The 22,155-nt window shown below is 38.7% G+C and overlaps 1 protein-coding gene across 1 annotated transcript in view; it reads right to left on the minus strand.

Annotated features, from left to right (window-relative positions):
* LOC139715576 (uncharacterized) overlaps positions 1 to 22,155 on the minus strand; it is a 30,109-nt gene that overhangs the window by 7,234 nt on the left and 720 nt on the right. Inside the window, exons 2-4 of the mRNA XM_071627138.1 lie at positions 20,813 to 20,956; positions 19,217 to 19,528; positions 18,873 to 19,057 (exon numbers count right to left, since the gene is read on the minus strand). Of these exons, the coding sequence (XP_071483239.1) occupies positions 18,873 to 19,057; positions 19,217 to 19,528; positions 20,813 to 20,956 (641 nt within the window). The remainder of the gene's footprint in view (positions 1 to 18,872; positions 19,058 to 19,216; positions 19,529 to 20,812; positions 20,957 to 22,155) is intronic.

Raw genomic sequence — 22,155 nt, forward strand, 5'->3', positions numbered from 1 at the left:
ATCAGGACGAAATATGATAAAAATGTGCTTATTTATGAAATAATTTGATTGATCCTGTCCAAATTTATCCAGGCTTGCTATAGTAAATAAGGAGATGTTTATGGGTGTTTGGGTTTATGGGTGTTTACTCTATATGTTTGACACTGCAGTGTGTGGTGACAGCGCCTTCAGTGCTCTAACCTTTTGCAAAGGTAGTTCGCTAAAATTTCAGCACACGCGCACACAATGCGCGACCGACGAGCTGCGAGATATAGTTAGCTTTTTGCACAGGCAGCTCGCTATAATTTCAGCACACGAACACAAAACGCGCGACCGACGAGCTGCGAGATGTCCCGACCGATCACTGTGTGCGAACCGCCTTTGCAAAAGGCTAATGAGTGTTCCGACTTGGATGCCACGTCACATTTTTTTGAATGTGCTCTATCAGGCACATTTCATGTCTGAGATTGATTTTTCAACTTTGCTATGGAGGTTCATGGTGGGGGGGGGGGGGTGGGGGAGGATTTAGCTAACAAAATTTGTTATTGACAACGCCCTCATTGTTCTGCTCACTACATTTGGCAGGGGAGAGGTGAATAATACTATGATGATACACGCAATTTCTATACAGAGAGAGAGAGAGAGAGAGAGAGAGAGAGAGAGAGAGAATATTGATAGAAAAAACTCGAGTCTTATCTATCAAACTAATTTCCCGGACAGTATGTAATTTCGCCGGATTTTTTTGGAGAGTATCAAAATTATACATTTTTGGAAAGATTTTTGCATAAGCAATCAGGAAAACAATGTTTCCATTTGCGCCGAAATCTATTTGGCAGCCATCTTGGATTTTTTCCAAAATGGCTGCCGTAAAACATGTTTTCTTCAATAAATCGGCTTCTAAATAATCCAGAAATTTGATTTTGACAGCAAAACTACCATTTTCAGGGCCAAGAAATCCAATGGTAGCAAAATGGATAAGCTGAATTTAACAATAACCTCACATAACTGACATTTTCAATTTTATTAATTGTTTTACAAGTGACCAGGCATAAACATTGCAATAAGTTAGTGTCCATGGCTGTGGGACCAGATATGCTCATCATAAGAGAAATGGATTTAATGTCTTAGGCATCTAAGAAGAATTCCAATGGCAGAGGAAACTGCATTGATTAAAAAACGAATCAGATTCAACTCTGAACTTGCCTGACTGACATTTCCTATTTAATTGCCTGTATCAAGTAATCAGATATAAATGTTCCACTACTCGAAATCGGTCGAGGCGTTTTAGGCTGTGCTAAAACTGCCACCCCCCCCCCCCAATTCTTGGCCATCAGTAGCATCATCGCGAAGTAATTTGGCATGCATGACACCAGTAATCTATACACGAATTTGTCATTAGATTTTTTGAAACAATAAATTTTCAGTCTTTGATTATCAATTAATTATGCAAATTAATCCCAAAAATCATATTTAGTCTAATTAGATAATTGAGAGTCCACTTTTTGGTTCGTATATTTGTTGTAGCATATTCAACAATTGTACATCATAACACATTTCTGAAAGTCATTTCATTTCAAATGTATTTTATTATCTTTTATTTTCTTATATAATTTATATTTTGTTCTTGCGTTTTGTTTTTCTTTTTATTGCAAATTGACACTGACCATTTTTCTAAAGTAATCAGCATAAAATTAATAATCAAGGTGATTAATTGTATCGGGTTTTATAAGTTGTGTCTAACCAAAGAACAAGCATGATCCTCCTGACAGAATTGGTTTAATCTCTTAGGCAGCCAACTTTCTTTCCATCTCATCTCAATCATTGTCATCGTCAGTTTGATTTTTGGTCTGAATGCCCTCATTATTTTGACACTCGCTGTACAGAAACAGAATGGTTTAAAAATCTTTGCTGTAGATTCAACCATAAACTGACAGGTTCTATTTCATTAATTGTTCTACAAGTAATCAGACTTAAATGTCCACTTTTGTAGTTAGTGTCCATTACAAACCAATGTACCCCTAATGACAAATATAGGTTTATTCTTTGAAGCAACAACTTTCTCCTCATTAATCATAATCTCCATTATCGCCACCCTTCAGTCCATACATTAATTGTGCTTGCTTGTTCTCGTCATTGTGACACTCAGTGCCGCACCAGCAAAGACATCGAGGGGAAACAAATAATAAGCTAGAATCAATCATAAACTCTCACCTGAATTACTGTTTTCCGATTCATTGATTATTGTACAAATCCTGCGTAAATGTTCCACAGAGGAGAAAACATGCTCTTCATGATAGAAATTGTTTAAATCTTAGAGGAAACCATTTTTTATATCAAAAAGAAATCCAATGGTAAAAGCTGATAGCCATACTGCAGAGGATCAAACTGAGGATCCAGCAGAGCAATGCTGGCGGGTCCTTTCACTCTGGATTGGATATGGACTCCTAGGATAATGATAAACTCACAGCTCCAAGGGTGGAAGGTTGCTTGTCAATTTCTCCCCTATGCTTGCAGAAGAGATGCCATCGCAGTTCCGAGATAGTCCTGATGTGGATGCATTTGGGTTAGTAAGCTGCACAGACAAAGCTTGTTAGAGTAGCCAGCAATCCAATTTCAGTCCCGTCGTCCCCTGTGAAAAGCATCTACAGAGAACTGATTACATCTCTTCTGCCTTCATATAAACTTGCAGCCAGGTTGCTATTCTTATCATATTCCAGTGTTGTCAGCACCAGTGAACGCATAGAAGATTGGCCCTATGGCTCTCCAAGGTTCTATCCCTGCCGGAAAAACCACATAGTGTACCACATAGTCACCACAGTGTGAAACACACTGTGTTCACACAGTCAATCCACTGCGTTAATTTGGAACACTTTTTAATACAGTGAACCACTCAGTGGAACACAGTGTGACAACACTATGAACCACACTGTTACCACAGTGTGATCTCAACCGATCAACCACAGTGTGGTTCATAGTGTAGTCACAGAGTGTTTCACTGTGTGGTTCACTGTACATTGTGCCCCCCTACCAGATTTTCGTTTGCCACTCCTTCGTCCTTAATCCGATTTCAACCAAATTTGGTGACTTTTCCTAAAATCTTATTGCCAACATTTTGATATATAATTTAGCTATATTTAATGTTGCTGGTTGCCATGGCAACCATAAACTGACAACCATATAAGTCAGATTTTGCATCTTTTTTTCTGTTCCCATTTCATTTAACAGCATTACAGTGTATGAAATGGGTGTTTCTTGGCTGAAATTTGTTGAAGAAGCAACATTTGAAGTAATCATGGTCCTGGAAAGTTTTTCTTATTATTTCCTTTGTTTTTATGTGACAAAGGCATAAAACAATAGATATAATAGAGATAATTGAAAACAATAATATTTTCTACAGATTGCCCTTATATTTTGAGTTATTTTGATTCCCTTCACCCAAGTTATGCCTCTAATATCATAAGTTTATCATATTTTCAATTTGCAATCTAAAAATTCCAGTATTATGCAAATATTTAAAAAGTGTTCCAAATTAACGCAGTGGAATGACTGTATGAACACAGTGTGTTTCACACTGTGGTGAAAGTGTTTCACTATGTGTTTCACTGTGTGTTTCACTGTGTGTTTCGCTGTGTGTTTCACTACGTGGTTCACTGTGTGTTTTCACTATGTGTTTCACTACGTGGTTCACTGTGTGTTTCACTGTGTGCTTCACTACGTGATTCACTGTGTGTTTAACTGTGTGTTTCACTACGTGGTTCACTGTGTGTTTCACTATATGCTTCACTGTATGTTCACTGTGTGTTTCACTGTGTGTTTCACTATATGCTTCACTGTGTGTTTTCACTGTGTGTTTCACTATATGTTTTATGACAGAAGTCACTTTTTATCTCTCACACATTAACTTCCGTCACTCTGGGGTTTCTTTCACACAATGACTGTTCAGCCACACTGTGTATTTGTCACCCAGTGAATTTCCTGCCACACTATGGTACCTTTCACACAGTGACCTCTACTGCCACACCGTTACCTTTCACACAGCGATCTCTCTGCACAATGTGGTATCTTTCACTCAGTGAGCTCTCCATCCAAACAAACACCACACTGTGTACACTCTGTGGAGATTTTCCATACAGTTACCACACTGTGAGTACTCTGGGGTAGTTTTACATCCAGACTCAACACTGTGTACACTCTATGGTGATTTTGCATCCAGTCTTCACACTGTGAACACTCCGTGGTGAGTTTCTTTCCAGTGCTGTCACATTGTCTAGTAGCTCTAATGCAGTTTACAGAATGAGTTATTTCCAATAATTAATTCATTCGTTGTGAAGAAATAGAAATACAGAAAATTTCATGAAAATGACAAGCTTTCTTGGTTATGGCCCAATTCCTGAATACTTTGATCCGCTTTAAAGAACAAGTTCACCTTCACAGACATGTGTGTTTAGTGAATGCAGCAATATCAGTAAAACACATCAGTGAAAGTTTCAGGAAAATCAGACAATCCGTTCAAAAGTTATGAACTTTTGAAGTTTCTGCTCACTGAAGGCCGGATGAGAAGACTACTATAGCTTGTGATGTCACATTCATGATTACAACGATATAAAGAAAACATAAAGGAAATTCATCATATTTTCACTTTCCTCGCTTAATAAAAGTTCTTTTAAATTCAACTCTTTTAGAAGGCAAAAAAAATAATATTACCCTTAACATACGTCTGTGACAAGGTGAGGAAATGTACACTTGTTTCAAAAAGTGAAATTTTGTGAAATTCTCTTTTTATTTTCTTTATGTATTGCAAGCTGTGACATCATACACTGTAGCAGTCTTCACATTAAGCAGTAACTGCGCAGATACTTTAAAAATTCATAACTTTTAAACGGATTGTCCGATTTCCCCCAAACTTTCACTAATTTGGTCAACTGATATTGTTGCATTCACGCAATCCACATGTATTTGAAGGTGAAGTTGTCCTTTAACTAATGAGATTTCATGTTGTCAACCCCCCCAGATTGTTAAGATGCAGTCTTGCAGAGCACTACTTACACTTTAAAGGAGAAGACAAAAGTGCGCAAATGTGTACTCTGCATCAATACACTAATTTAATATCAAAATCAAAAACACTTCTCTTATAATACAAAATCAATCACAGTATAAATGATTTACAAAAATAAGAGGAAAATATAATCAAATATCAAAACGTACTTTATTCTGTAATTGCCCACAAAATATTCTTTCAGTTTTATGAAAGAAAAAGCTATGTATCAATGACAATTTGCATGACTATTATGAAATATAAGTTTGCTTCATTTCCTGTTATTACAAACCAATTTAGGAATATGTTACAGCAGCGAGCTCTCGTAGTACATATCTTTATATTTCCTTTATCAAAACAAACAAACACACAAATATAATCTTACTTTCAGGGCAATAACAATTTAACAGACCAATCTTTGGTACATTTACCTCATTAACAGCCACATCTGGGCGAGCGAAAACCTTTTAATGATGGTTTCTTGGTGCAATCAAGTATGTTATAGGGCTTGATTTGACTGATTAAAATCATTACAGATGATGACTTCTAAATGAGGTGTGATCTTATCAGTAAGACTGAGATCTGTGCACAGTTCAACACCAATTATGGTACTATGACTGGTAACCAGCTTTGTTTGCAGGCAGGTTTATTGATTACAATTTGAATCACTGATAATCAATTCTTTTTATCGATATTATACCTAGTCAAGGCTACAAATGTTATTAACTTTTGGGCCCGAAACCAGAAATTGACTTCATAACCAACCCATGACCTCTACCCCCCCCCCCAAAAAAAAAAAAGCGAAAAGAAAAAACACGCTATGGAAAAAATCCATTTGTGCTAGGCATGCTAAATCACCTTATACTCAACAAAAGGTTTCGTATGACTCACTGAACTGTATAGCTGTTCCAGGAAGGAATGTTGAGATATTGTATAGTTACCAAAATTCGAGTTGTATTTGGTTTATCTACTGCGATGGATTTGGATGTACTGCGAAGCCGTACAAATCACACTTCCTTTTGGGTGAAGAGTATCCCACCGGGGCCAGGACTACCTTTGATCAGGATTGCTGGCGCGGTTGTAGCATTCCCAGTTGAGCCAAGCCATCGCTCAGTATGTCCGAATCTTCTGTACAGCATGAAAAAGAAAGATTGAAGACAGTATTAATGATGATAAAAGCACGCAGTGTCATGTACTATTAGCACATAAAATAATCGATATTAGGTTTATATGTTTCATAATCTAAATCTTACAACAAAATTTCATTTGCTTGTATACAGTTATGTAAAGTAATAATAAAAATATGTACCATATTACTACAACAGGAAAAGGAAAAGTTTTGTAAAATTGTTTAATCACAGGTGTCATATTTGGTGCACTGCAATGCCTGCTAATCTACAGGGGTAATTACCCTCTATAATAGTAATAGTAACAATAATTATGATAATAATAATAACAATAATAACATGAAATATCTATTTAGCACTTAATACAACATGTTTCAAAAGCGCTTTACAATGCTAAACAACCAAACAAACAACCAAACAATATCCATAAACTGCAATCAATCACAACTTTATACGTTTTCAAAAAGCCAGTGAAAGGCAGAACAATCAAAGTCAAAGTAAATGTACAATGTATTTATGTTTTGCACAAACTTCACTGCATATGTACCACACTCGACTCAAACAATTTAGTGAGAAGTCATTTAAAACTTTTGAAGATTGCAGTTTCATTTCTGATACACTGTTCAACGTTGTTGTTTTTTAATATGGTATTATCATTACTTCTCTCGTATGGATGTTTCTTGTATAACTTGCCAGGGTGTACTCTCTCTTAGCTATCATGTTGTCATTTAAATTTTTGAAGATTTTGCTCGCAAATATTCAATCAATAATACTTCGATTTCCCTCGAAGTACTTGTCTCGAAATCCTGTCTTGGACATTCCGTTGCCAATGAGGTGAAATGCTTTAGCATACCGTAGAACATGGTATACTGCCGTCGGGTATTCATTTGAATTACAGAAATAAAAACAGCAAATTGTTGTTCAATAAAAAAAGAGAGCTCCTTTGTTACATATGTCCGGAGAAAATGAAATGATGAACCATCTGAATTACAATACCTTCTTAACTGAGTCACCACCTGACTCATAAGAATGCATCTCCTGGTCATTTGGGGACGTAGATGGGGTCGAGATCGAGACAGGCATAAATGTGGAGTGAGAACATTGTTGTGGAGAACCAGACAGTCCGTGATGGTACTAGTAAGGGAGGGGGTGTCATTGTAATTCTGAAGAACGGAACAGAAGCTGAGCCGGAGAAGGCAAAGTCATCTTTACTTTTCTTTGATGGTATGGGCGCTGTACGTGCTGCAGAAGACCAGTGATCTCTTTGCTTCTATCGGCTGTGCATTCTCCAGAGCAGACAAAATATTTTCCTCCAGGACTGAAATAAAAACAATAACAAATTTTTGCGCTATTAGGTTTGAGGATCATTTTGTTTTCCATCTTCTCAACATCGCTTTTTTTTTCTTGCACTTGCAGACTATGCATTTACCCTCCATCCATACGTAACTGTTAGGCCACATCACACAATGCACAATGGTATCTGGTGTACATCTCACCATAACAACACCAGTGGTAACTTCATTTTTCTTGGCATTCTGTCCATAACTTTCTTACAGTGGTTTTAATCAAACTTATCATTATCATCCCCCCGTCCCAGTTTTTTGTCTTTTCACTAGAGTCTAAAAAATGTTTTCTTAACATCGCAGCATAATTATATTTCCTGAGACGTACTCAAGTTTCCTTCTTGCAGTTAGATTGATCACATTTAAAAAAAGAAAAGGTTCACCTTGAGTCTAATCCGATAAAAAAAGTTGTTAATTAACATGTGACAGCCCGTTATCAAACTGTTCTGGTAATAACACACGTTTTCCTATTGAAACCTGTCCGAGTATATACTCGGCACTATTATGATGACGAAGTAGAGAACTATAGCTAGGGGTTCTTAATTAGTTTACTAATAAATTCTAACGTTACATTGATTTGATGGACTCACCATTTCATGTATAGGCCACATGAAAACACTCGCATGGCTGCATCCTACGTTGCCAGGCTGCCTGGTATACCTGTCGCTGTCGCTCAGCCGTATCCGAACGTCACATGCAACATGACTTGCTTTTAGTTTTGCCAGGTCAAAATGGGTTACCACTCACTTTTGATTCTTTAGCTTTAGCACTGCACATAATTTGCACACTGTCCAAGTTTGTAAAGGAACGAAAACACGATGAAACCACCAAACGTATGAGCAAACTATGCGTTCATCAATGGCCAAGGACGATACGTACACTGTACGCATACCAGGGAGGTGGAAGAAAGACAACCTCCCTGCATTACGGAGTGGTTAGACTGGGTACACAGTTCAAAATGACGGTTAAATCTCTGCCGAGCCGCTTGTTTTGTAAGACGTCAAGGGGTCAAACCACTGTGAGATCTCTACGTAGCGTACAGCGTAGAGATAAGTACATAGAGGTCAGCGGTGGGTCAAACAAACTAGAACCATGGTCCACCGCACCAGAACCGTAATCATGCAGATATTGTGTGTTCGCTATGTATATGCAGGGTGTATGTGTTGTGTGCGAGTACGACTATGAGGGGTATTGTTTGTGTGAGTGCGGTGCGTCCAAATCCCATGAGGTTTTCTAGTCAGGCTGCAGCATTGCCTTCAGGTTTAAGTGCGCAAGTAGAGTTGTAATCACAATCATGTCTCCCAAGTCTCGTAGAAAGATATTGAAGAACACAATCGCAAATGCATTATGTTGGATCTGTGTTAATATCGTACCTGTTGGAGAGTTATATCCGGACTAATTATTCTTGCAATCACCTTCCGGCAAAAGATTCATCAAATGTTGTGCGATTGCAAGCTTGTGTTGTTTCTTTCAATTGATTAATACTGGCATAAATTATTTACATTGCAGAATCATACCATTTCAGTAATCCCTAGTTTTGACGCTATTTCTCTGTAATGTAAATTTTCCTGGGTGTCTTCTTCTTATGTTTATTCTGCATCCTTCAGTCCTGAAGATTACTGAAAATCTTATGTGTTGATTTAATGTGTACGATAATTATGTCAAAAAGACACGTTGTCTCTACATGACTCAGAGATTTTGCCTCTGTGTGGAGACTATGTGTATCTATGTGAACACTGCGAGGTGATGCCTCTGTGTGAGAGATATCTCCTCGGGGTGGAGACTGTGACTATGTGAACAAAGCGTGTTGACACTGACTCTGTGTGACAGATCTCTTCACCGTGTGGCAACTATGTGTCCATCCATTCCCACTCTGTGACAAATCTTACCACAGTGTGGCAACTATGTGTCCATACTATTCGCTGTGTGGCAGATCTCTTCACAGTGCGGCAACTATGTGGCCGTACATTCCCACTGTGTGGCAGATCTCTCCACAGTGTGGCAACTATGTGTCCATCCATTCCACTGTGTGACAGATCTCCCAACAGTGTGGCAACTATGTGTCCATACATTTCCGCTGTGTGGCAGATCTCTCCACAGTGTGGCAACTATGTGTCCATCCACTTCCACTCAGATCTTCACAGTGTGGCAACTATGTGTCCGTGTATTCCCTCTGTGTGACAGATCTCTCCACATTGTGGCAATTATGTGTCCATCACATTTCCACTGTGTGACAGATTTATTCACAGTGTGGCAACTATGTGTCCATACATTTTCACTGTGTGACAGATCTCTCCACAGTGTGGCAACTGTGTGTCCATGCATTCCCTCTGTACGACGACGACTTCCACATAGTGAATACTATGTGAGACTCTATGATTACTGTGTGTTAGCTTTATTCCACTATGTGAAAGTCCTGATCACCCTGTGGTGACTCTGTGAAACTGTGTGAACGAAGCTGCTCATACAGTTGTTACCATTCCACTGTATGAAAACTATGTGACAACCCATGATGATACACATAGTGAGAGTAATCACGATGTGGCAAAGGTATGACCACACTGTGGCCACTATGTGTTCATACAGTCAACTGTGTGGTCACTCTATGAACACACTGTGTTGACGCTGTGTTCTTTCCGGCAGGGATATATCCATAGCTCAGAGGACATGAATATGGACGTGTTCTGCAGGATGAGCTCGAAGTTTGCTATTAATAAACACCAGTGACTATTATTGCTATGACTTTCAGGACACTAACAGTGTGCAAGAATCTTCAGTTAATTGATTGAGGCACACTTAATCAGAAGAAGATGGGAAGAAGAAGAAGAAGGAGGAGGAGGATATTCTGTGTCTGTAGAGAAGAAAACCTCTGCATTTAATGAGTTTCGCTGTGATGCTAAGACAGCATGGAAGATCAACAGTGTGTCTAATTTTCAGTATTCTTATCCTCGAATATAAGTCTTTTGTTGCTCCTGGTACGCACTGAAGAAGAGATGATGACATGTTTATGTGTTGTACTGTAGTACCCTAGAGTCTTGAAGCAAGATAGTTGGTCAGGTTTGCCTTTGACTTGCTTTGTAAAAGGAATCCAGCTGCTCGTTGGAATATTTTGTGTCATCTCTGACCTGGCACTGGGTTGATCAGCATTTCTGGTTGCAGAGACAAAACATAGGATTGCTTCGACTTTATGGAGGTAATTCATCATTGCCTTGAATATTGTACTTTAAGTATAGAGTGGTGTTTGCTTCTTTTGCTTCGTTTCAGCTTCAACTTGGTCTGTTGCCTTCAGACTGACCTCTTTCAGTTATAGGATTTCCTTGAACTTTTCCAGCGCCATTTCATAGACGAGCACCCTATAAAGTGTGCATTTCAGGATTTGCCTTATTGTTGCAGACCTAGAAATATGAACTTCTATAATACAGAAGATGATGCTGAGATATATCATAACCCAGCATCATCAATGCCAAGAGGCACCAATAGCGCATACAGTAGCAAAGACAACATGAGGTCCTCCCAGTCATGGGACAACTGGGCATTTCAGGTTATGTCTGGTTGGTATGGCTCCTGTCTGTGTCAGTGGCTTGCTTTCAGACATGTTTGAATCGCTCAGCCTGGAATATTGATTGATGTTTCCTCTACTTCCATGAAGTTGCAACAATCAATCTGTAGTTCTTTCAGGTGGTAGCATTCTGAGAAGCCTTTACATCAGGTAACAATGTTGGTCTCCTCTCTTTGCAAGTTGTGGTCTTGACTTGACAAAATGTAGTATATCTACATGGTGTGGAGTGGTAGATAGACTCTAGGCTATGCCAGTCGATGAGGATGCTGCAACCGGTTCTCCAGTAAACTCTGCCTTCAGCATGTTCAGGCTGTTATACCATTAATCGTGCCGTGGGTGGTTCCTTTCTCATCAGCAGTGTCCTCTGACAAGTCTGTGATATCTATGTTGTGAAGAACGCAAGGCACCCTTGAAGAATGGTGGTATATACAGACCATGGAACATTCTGGTGATTTGCACAAAACCATTGGCAAAGCCCTGTTCCAATTAACAGAATACAGCGATAAGACACAAGATACACGCAGGCGTATGTAAACCCTATTTTTTATGAGATCCGTCAGCATTAATGTTATTATCCCTCTTGTCATACCACACCCCTTTGGTCTGTCCCATACACGGAAGAAAACTTTTACGCAGTGATTCCTACATAACACTTTAGCGACTTATATCACAAGTTGCCCCAACATCACCATAAATTCAGCTCAGTGCTACCTGCCTACAACATCTCATGGCATTCAAATCAAAGACAAACTTAACCGTAACTAGGCCTCGACGTTTCATGACTTTTTTCTTTCAAGTCTCCCGCATCTTTCGACACCAAATTTGCGATGCCCGGGCGCGTGATTCCGAAGTTGCGAATAAATATGTATGTGCATGTCAGCCCGAAAATTGCTCAAAAACGTGAATTTGTGTACAATTTCAATGCAAAATGTGCTTTCAGGCAAATTTCATAAAAGCATGATTATTTTGGGGTTTCATTGATTAAAATCAATTAATTACATGTTTTCTTGTTCGGAACAATGTCGCGGACAAGTTTCATCGAAAAAACAACGAAAAACATAAAGTTTAAAAAACAATGAAATACATAAGAAATTAAAAAAACAATAAAATACTTAAGAAATTTCTCCTGGTGGCACATTTTTTGGGTTTTATATTTGCTCAAGACGCTAAAAAGCATATTTACACAAAAAATGTGCCCATTTTGAGCTTTATTTAGTAATTTAAACCAAATTATCAGATTTCATGCACTGATATTACGTAATCCGTTCAAAATTAATAATTATTTGCAAAAAATGCTATAGGAAATGTCTCAACACACATGAAACTAGGATCATTGGAATCTCTGACCCTGAAAATGGTAGTTTAGCTGTCAAAATAAAAGCCCTATGTCACTTAGAAGTCGAGATATATTAACAAAAATATTGTGTATGGCGGCCATTTTGTAAAATCCAAGATGACGGCCATAAAAAGTTCGGCGCAAATGGAAACATTGTTTTTCTGATTGCTTATACTATAACGATTCCAAAAATGTATAGTTTTCATACTCTCCACAAAAATCCGACGAAAGTTAAAATTGTAACATAAGGAACCCGACTAGGCTAGGAGTACAGGCATTCTTGCTTTCACTTTGGAAATCCGGTATTCCAGGGATACGACGATTATTCCGTGTCCTCCATCTTCATTCGTGTGCAAGTCACGATGAAGCCACATGCCACATTGTTTTGATGATCAGGTCTGATGTGTATAACATTATTTTTTCCACTTATGCTTACATTATCAGTGTCATTTCAATTTCATTTTTTATGATTCTAATATAAAGCAGCCGTATCAGCCTTCGAACTGCTGGATTGTTATTTTATTTTATTTTTTTAATCATTTTTGTGTTTAAGGAGGGAGCGCGGTATGTAGGTCATTTTTGCTCATGTTGATTTGCATCCAGGTGGTGAGGCATGCTTAATCTTATTTATTTGTGTGTTTGTTTAACATTTATCATCAGCTTTTACAAGTTCTTTTTTTCCCCCAGGGTTTTTGCACCTACTCATAATCTTGATATTATCTGAGAAATCATTCCACATCTAAGAACACCTTTATTCTAAACCTCTGCGTTTAAAATCAGTTGAAATTGTACATAACTCCTTCGGACTACTGCTCTCCTTTGGGTTGTTGGTATCCAACTGCCACCACATTGTAGAGCATTTTGCTCTCCTTGATCAGGATCAAGGGATAATGGGGCTTACTAAACAGACGGTGTCATTTTACATTGTTGTTTTGAAATATGTGGCTTTTGAGGGTGAATAACAATGCAGTTGAAGGTTTGTCTGAAAGAAAAGAATAATTGTCTAGCAAACACCAAGAAAATCTAATCAAATTTGGATGAGAATAAATAAGTTATGACATTTTGAGGTTTCGTTCATTTTTCTGGAAACAGTTCGTGAACATTCAATACGAATATGCAAATAGTGAAATATAGTTTTATTAATATTCTTTATTCTTTTTTTTACAATTACAGCAAACGTTGAACATAGATATTCACTTTTCCAGTTTATCATTCAGGCGCAATTTCGCCCGTATCTCAAATTCTGATAATTCTAGGTCTAACTGGTCATTATTTAACCCGCAACACACATTTCCCATAGACACCTGCCCGAGTGTATATACTCGGGACTCGTTCTTAACGGGTTAAGTTATTCAACCAGGAATAATATCATATTTTACACATACAACAAAGAAACAATGAATATTTGTCATTACTTTTGTTCACTAGCAATACAAAATTGAGGAAATGACATCACCAACTCATGTTCTGAAGAGATGAATGAAACTCCACACTGTCATAATTTCCCTATGTTTTCTCTTGGTCCAAAAAAAAAAAAAAAAAACAAATTTGTTTTGTTATAATCATACTTGTATGATTTTAGTCTTTCCTATCAGACTAAAGCAAGGTTCCTACTTTAATAGCCGAGTTGGAGTCTCGAGTTGTGCCGTGAACTTGCGTGGTCTCGCGTGAAATTTGTCAGTTGTCTCACCTCCCTGGTTTTAATGAGCTGCGCATGAGAGATCTACGAGACAACATCGAGTTTATTACGATAGCTATACGAGTGTTCCGAGGGTGATGCGAGTCACACCGATCTTTGTGTGAATTGTTATGACCTGTGTACGACTTAAACCGAGCTTTCATCGAGTTGTAAGAGATTGTTACGAGCGCGTTACGAGCTCGTTAGGAGTTTGTGCGATCCCTGCTGTTCTCCCTTTTTCTTCTACTGGGACCTGGGACCCATTTCATAAACGAGAGGATATGATAACAACTCCTGCTGAAATTTTAGTTGACATGGCAACAACAAGAATCCAGCTTCCTGACTATAGTTGTTGGTACTGGAAGTTGCCATTCCAGCAAGAGTCGCTATCTCAACATCTTTTATGAAATGGCGCCCTGTTCTTGTGGGTCTTGTTTAGAGGCTTGGTTTTCTGACTCTCTTTGTAGCTCATCACGGGTGATCTCTTCTGTTTCTACTGTCTCTTTCTGCTTTTCTACCTCTACTTCTACCACTGCTTGATTGATCGCCATTTCCTTCTCCGCTTTTTTCTCGGATTTCTTGAGCCGCGAGGCACGTTTTTTTTTCTTAATTTCTAACTTAGTTCTAGAAATGTAATGGCCATGACCTATAGGGTTGAATGAATGTCTCTTGTCTTGAAAACGCTGGGAAAATGTGAATAATTCCATATTAATGGGTCAGTGCAATGTACTTTGAGCTAGTACAAAACTCGTTTAAGTCGCAGAGCTCGATCTAAACTCGCACCTTACTCGACGGCAATTCCCTCTTTCACATACTTGTAGTAGAGTCGTAGTGCTCTTCAAAACTTGAGCAGAACTCGCATATTACACTTGATGGTGGCGAGTTGTACGAAGATTTCATCGCGAGCTTCGTACGAGTATTGATAGTTTGTTACGAGCAGAACGAGTATATTACGAGTTTAAAAGAGTTCAACACGAGTTACTTCGAGTTAGGGAAAATTTTGAACATGTTCAACATTTTTGGAACCACTCGCGAGCTCACGGGGAGTTTTGCAGATTCACTACGAGTTACGCGAGTTATCGCGAGTTATCCCGAGTTACATGAAGAGCTTTATGCGAGTTATCGCGAGTGCCCCTTTGAGGCAACTCGCCACAACTCGCCAAAGCTCGGCACTGTTATTCGGCTTAATAGTGGGAACCCTGCTTAAAGATAATATAAAGCTTTGGTGCCTCAAAAGTTTCCCTGAATTTCCTTGTCTTAGTTTGTGTTTCAGGTTAAAGTACCTGTCATTTAACTAACACTGAGGGACTTACTACCTCGCCGTAGCAGCGGCGAGTCAAACTAACGGCTCTGGTACGAAACCATCATTGCATGATTACTAAGACATGAGAGTACTTTGGGGCGAGTAAGTCTCACAGTGTTAGTTATATGAAAGGTACTTTAACCTGAAACACAAGCTAAGACAAAGAAATTCAGGGAAACTTTTGAGGTACCAAAACTTTATCTTTAAGATAACTAGATTAGTACATGTATTGTCCTTAAAACTCATTTTCCCACGAAATCTCTGAGTTTTCTACCCATGGGACATCACCGCAGCTCGCAGGAGCTCGCTCCCCCTCGCACCAGCTTTACAGTAGTCATTAATAGTAACCTTAACTGGAGTTAAACTATTTTTACATAATTACAATATGTATATCATTATGCTTACATAGAGATGTGTCAAACAATCCGGCTGTCAGTCTCTAATTACATGTAGAGAGTAAAAGTGACCGAGCATCACAAAATAAAAAAAAAAAGTCGCACACACTGATTTTGAGTCAGGACTCAAAATAGGTGAGATGGGCTAACATAGGAAATCTTGATTTTTTAATATTTTTTGTAAAGAGCAAGGCTTCGTTCATATTAAGGTGAAGTTTGGGATCATAAAGCGAATGAGAAATCCGTTTTTCAGCAGTTTATCGAAAACTTTTTTTTTTTTGGTAGAAAGGGTGATTTGGTGAGTCTTATAGTCCCTTTGCTTATTTCTTAAACACCCTTTCTACACATTCACTTTCAACTCTAACAACTTCTGAATGAATGACGCTACTGCTTTGAAAGATGAAATTAGTCAAGGATAGAATATTTTGGTTAAACCTGACCAATTTCAATCTAATATGCTAATCTCTTTGTTGTTAATGCTGCGGAGTTTCACATCGTGTGTTTTTGTCCCATTCATTGCACATCTAGCATGGCTCGGGAAAGATTAAGCACTTGAATAGAGCCTATACTGTAGGGCCTCTTTCCACAGAATGTGTATTCCTTTCAATAGTTAGATGGATGGATGGTCCATTTTATTAAGATATTAGTCTGCTCTTTCAGAATCTGTCCTTAACTATTCACAGCCATGCCTGGCGACTTTTTGTTGGTTATGTGGTGCAGGGTCGTAAATGATCTATAAGATGAGTGGCCTTGTTGCACAATCTTGCCACTTCTGTGCCTCCAATGTCACATCACTTCATTTACATCTCGCTTTGCTTCCCATGGGAGCTGCGATTTTAATTACTGTAACAAGTAACAAGTAAAGATGCAAAATATTATCTTCACTATTTTCCACAGTTTATCAGAGTACTTTACTGATATGAAAATAACATCAACATCAACATCAACATCAACAACAAGAACAAGAACAACAACAACAACGACGACGACGACGAAGCATAACTAAGCTTCTTGCTCTGCGACCGCTGAATCTTGGCCACCGTCAGTATATTGATGTCCTGTTCTGCGATTACTTTGTTTCGGCATGAGCCTTTGATTGCGGTAATAGTCATTACAATTCCTCAAAATGTACACACCAATCCTGAAGAACTCTGGAAGTAAGGTACCCAAGGTAAAGGGGGGGGGGCAATATTTCTGGTGCTACTTCGTCTTAGGCAAGGAAATAGATGTTTAATACTGCAAGCTGTCGCAGTCGACCAGTGGGCTCTTAATACACCTTGGAGGAATCATCAAGACGAAAACAAGGCCACTTAACGCAACAAGGAGCCAGAATGTCCCATGATACGAGCCGCAGGCCTTGACCATCATACCTGTAAAATGAATGCAGTGAAATAGCAGATTTCAGTGAACCCATGAAGTTCCGCATGATTCTATGAAAACGATTAGTCTTGTAACTCTCTCTTTATTGTGCTTGACTTCTATGAGAAAGAATCAGCAAACATACCATGACAGTAAATATCAGGTCTGAGTGTCTTCAATTTGTCTCCCTCTACAAATGAAATTTGTTTCCCTCTACAAATGAAATTTGTTAAGGTCGCAACTACTGATCTGTAAATTAACAAACATGTGAAAAATGCAACCAGTGGGAGTGGAACCTTTCATCTACTGATAACAGGTTTGAGTCCCGCTGATCTTTTTTTTTTCTGACATGTTCGTTACTTGATCAGCAGTTGCGATCTTAACAAATTTACTTTGTAGAGGGAGACAAAATGAAGACACTCACACCTGAACCTTCACCCCCCCCCCCCCACTAATATCTTTCTTTCATGACCAAAAAATATTTTGGTGTAAGAATCTTATATCTTACGGATGGAATGTGATTATGCGAAGTTTTTCTACTTTCTATGAGGTGATTAATGTAATCAGAGTTTTGATATTAATGAAGTTCCTCTTCTTCTCATTGTTATTTTCTTCTTGTTTTTTTTCCGAATTCATGGTAAATCTTGGACAATAAATGAAAATAGTTTATGTGTGTGTGCTTTGCGCAAATTAATCTACACAAACCAAACTGAACTCCATGAACATAAATTTGGACCAAAAACATGTCATGATTATGTATCATAATTTTATATCGATATCACATTATATGTGACCGTGCACCTCAAAACGAACAAAAAGTCGCACACACTGATTTTGCGTGAGGACTGAAAATAAGTGAAATGGGTCAACCTAGCCGAACTTGAGTTTTTCATATTTTCTGAAAGAGCGGGTCTTCTTTTACATTATGCTAAAATTTGGGATCATAAAACGGGCAGGAAAGTGTGTTTTTTTAGCAGTTTATCTCGAACATTTTTGGTAGAATAGTGTGATTAGGTGTGTCCTTAGAATCCCTTTTTCATTTCCGAAAAACCTTGTCCACACTCTTCACTTTCAACTCTAATAGCTTTTGAAAAGATAGTGCTACTGCTTTGAAAGTTGGCATTAATTATGGACAGAATGTGTTAATGAGGCATAGTCAATTTCATTTTCATCTGATAATCCCTTCATTGTTGTTGCTCTGGTGGTTTACTTCCTGTTTTTTGTCCCATTCATCGCACAGCCAGCACGGTTTGGTAAAGATTAAGCGCTTGAATAGACACTGTACTTCAGAGCCTCTTTTCTCAGTTCACACTTTTCCTGAGTTTGCGCTTTCTTTCCAATATTTAGATAGGTTAGGAGAGTCAATTTGATTTGAGTTGTACATCATTTTAAAGCTTAAAGTCTGCTCTTTCAGAATATGGTCTTAACTTAAAATTCATGTCTGGCGACTTTTTGTTTGTTTTGAGGTGCAGTGTCACATATAACATTTATGAAACGTACAGGTAAAGTATACAGAATACACAAATCAGTGCAGGCAAACTTACCGATAGAGAAGGGTCCAAGGAATGAGCCAATGACCTTAGCAATGTTTGATAGGGCAAGCAGGAATGGGAAGTGAGAGAGCGGAGAACGAGCTCTGCTTACGACTACCAACAAATTGGCGTTCACTGCTATGCAGAGAGCCGTGAAGAATACTAAGACAAGCATCATGACGAAATTGAATACGAGTAGGTCGAGAAGTAGAGATAGAGTACCCACGGTAGTCATGACAAGGACAATGTCGTTGGGTGAAATGTACCGGGAGGCAGCCCCGCTGAAAGCTCGGCCCAAGAACGTGGCGATCGCTGCTGAGAAGGCGAGATATATTGCGTGCGAGGACGAGATCCCTCTATCCATGGCCCTCGGAATGACATAGGAATACCACGACCCGTCCAGCATCGCCACTGAACAAACACATAGCAGGATAATATTTTGACATGGATCTTGATAATATAAGGACTTTTTCCAAAGTTCAATCATACGTGATGGCAAGGAATTTTTCATAATATTTCCAGCGCTCTTGCCTTCAGTGCTTCCAAAAGATAATTCGCCGGAGGGCATACTGTTGCTGGTAGTCTCATCCCCTTGCTCCTGAATGAGAGAAGTTCTGCATTCGTCACCCTTGTCGTCTTCAGATTGAACGTCAACGTTCAGTGACATTATCAACGGCAAGTCGTTTCCCATAAGAGCGCCAATGATAGCGAAAGTACCCCTCCATCCGTAGACTTTCAGTAGAAAATCGCTCATGAGTGGAATCACCACCATGCCTACGGCGTAGCCAGATTTTCCAATGCCGTAGTACGTGCTGAAACGACTTGGCTGCACGTTACTCAGTCCGATGACAGCAAGCATTGTGACAACACCCCTTCCGAGGCCTCAAATAAAGACAAAACATGCAATTTTAGCCACAGTCTTTTTGACTTCATCCAGTAAAAAGTAACGTCGAAATGAGAGAATTCTGTGAAGCATTCTGTACAACGAACGCTCGTTATTCCGAAAAGGTACCGGTGAAATTAAAGCAACAAATCAGTAACTGTATTAATGTTATACTTTGTATATCAATGTTTGTTTTTCTGTATATCAATTTCAGCTAGTTTACAGTTTACAAAACCACCAGAGAAGACACTATGATCTTAATGAGCAGATGGATATAATATTTGTTTTAAACATAGGCGTAATCTTCATATCGTTTATTAGGGCATGGTATTTACTCCTGGAGAGTAACATCCAACGTGCCGTATGACTTTTTACCTTACTGCTCTCATAGACTGCGAAATTATTGGGAAGGCTATGAAATGTGTGAGAAAAATAGCGGACAAAAGAAAAAAAAAAGCTCATTTGTATAACTGATCTTGATACAAACATTCCACAGAGGTTTTCCTTTTCTCATCGATCACTCGTCGGGGTTTGTTGCTTCCGGCCAATTAACTGAAGTGTGTCGGATCGCGGTCTGAATAGCCCAGCTTGTGCTGAACGACTATCAGGGCAATGTTAGATACTTCAGCCGTAATCCGATCAGGCAAGATCGTCCGATGAGGATCGCGCGCTACATGTCTGACACTGCCCTGATAGTCGTCCACAACAAGTTAAATTCATATGACTACGACCCGATACACTTCGGGAAGTGGCCGAAAAAACCCTAAACAAACAAACTTTGCTTCCGATGTGACCGATGAGAACAAATCTCTGTTGAATTAGGGTATTAGAAAGAAATGAAGAATGTGACTGTTACTCCCTGATTCCACAGAAACTCTTTTTTTTTCCTCATCGGTCAATCGTTGAAAGCAAAGTTGTTTAGTTCCGGTCACTAACCGAAGTTGCAGTCTGACGAATCCGACTCGAGCTGTTCGCCTATCAGTTCAGTGTCACATATGTCGGCGATGATCCGAGATGATTTAAAATCGTCTGATGATTATCACGCGCGACAAGTCTCATGATGACACAATTATAGTCGACTGATACAAGTCGGATTCATCAGACTGCGATCAGATACACTTCGGTGGGCGGCCGGAGGCAATAAACTTTGCTTTCGAAGAGTGACCGATCAGAAAAAAAAAAATTCTGTGGAATTGGGGTATTAGAAATAAATAAAAAGATGGGACTGTTACGCATTTTGCGTGATGATGCTTACTCCAAAAAAGATAGTTCTAATTTCTCACCAGACAAAGTTACCGCGGCAATTAAGAAGGAGCTGCTTGTTGATACAGAAGCAATGACAATGCCAACCGACGCAGTAACAGCTCCGAGAACCAGCAGAACCCTTCGGCATTTCTTGTAGTCGTACAGGTAAGCAATGACTGGACCTGCGTTTAGAGGGTGTGTACAGTTCTGGTTGAGGTGAGGATTTAGCTTTTAATGTTTTACGAGATATTCAGAAACCGCTCTATGAAATATCAAAGTGCATGCAATTCTACGAGGTATCAACAGTTTATTTGAAAATCGGTTTTGAAATGGCCGAGATATCCAAAAAAGAAGGTGAAACAAAGAGATCCTAATAAATGGCGTGGCCTGTCGCCTTTTTATCATTATCACTTTTTTTTTGGATATCTCTGCCATTTGAAAACCAATTTTTATCAAATAAACGTTGAATCCTTCATAAAACAACATGCTCATTCATATTTCATGAGAGGTTTCTCATTATCTCACTTCGGAATGCTGTAAGCATGAATCCCCACGTCAAGCAATACTGTACAGTCCCTTTAAAAACAAACAAACAAACACACAAGCCCCCCCAAAAAAAACCAAACAAACAAACAAACAAACAAACAAAGAAATAAACAAACAAAGACAAACGCCCCATAACAGATTATGTGTGGAATCTAGAATATATTCTACACAGTTAATTCGTTTAATTTAATTTTTTTAATTTCAAACAACAATATCAGTATGCACATCATAGCATGTTAAGAATCGGTGTGATGCGAAAATGGAATCACGTTGATCGTGCTACTAGTACTTTAATTTAAGATACTGTGCGTTAAAAGTGAAGTCATGAGAGAACGGATCGCCGCGTGGAGAGCCCTGGTAATGACTGCTTGGTTTAATCTGTTGTTATTATTATGCAGTCCTGAAATGACGTTGGGCTGATTAAGATTCAGTGTTGGGCAGTACTCATCAGCGCTTTGAATGACAAAAAGTTTGCAACCACCTTATCATAAGGTTTTCGGAATATTCTTGGGCGACATTTTCCCAGATTGTTTAGCGTTATCTTCAATTTCATCACTAAGTTTAACCACAATGTATGATTACTTCATGGTTCCACAATTACTGCATTTCTCTCTTCTCATTTTCCTTTGATTGGCTTATGAAACCTTATTCTCTGTTACCAAACATGCCAAAGAAAGTGAAATCATTATGTTCTCATCGAAGAAAATAATACTGCAATTTGAAATGAATTGAATTGAATTGATGCGTGGTTGTTCATTTATGACACTTCTGATCTCGAAAGTTACAAACACAGGTACATGCAGTTGGACAATTTCTGGAGTTTTGATTTGTTTAA

This window comes from Diadema antillarum, unplaced genomic scaffold, assembly GCF_040938485.1.
Source record: "Diadema antillarum isolate AM-2024a unplaced genomic scaffold, OU_Dant_1.0 scf00000051, whole genome shotgun sequence".
In the NCBI taxonomy this organism is placed as follows: Eukaryota; Metazoa; Echinodermata; class Echinoidea; order Diadematoida; family Diadematidae; genus Diadema; species Diadema antillarum.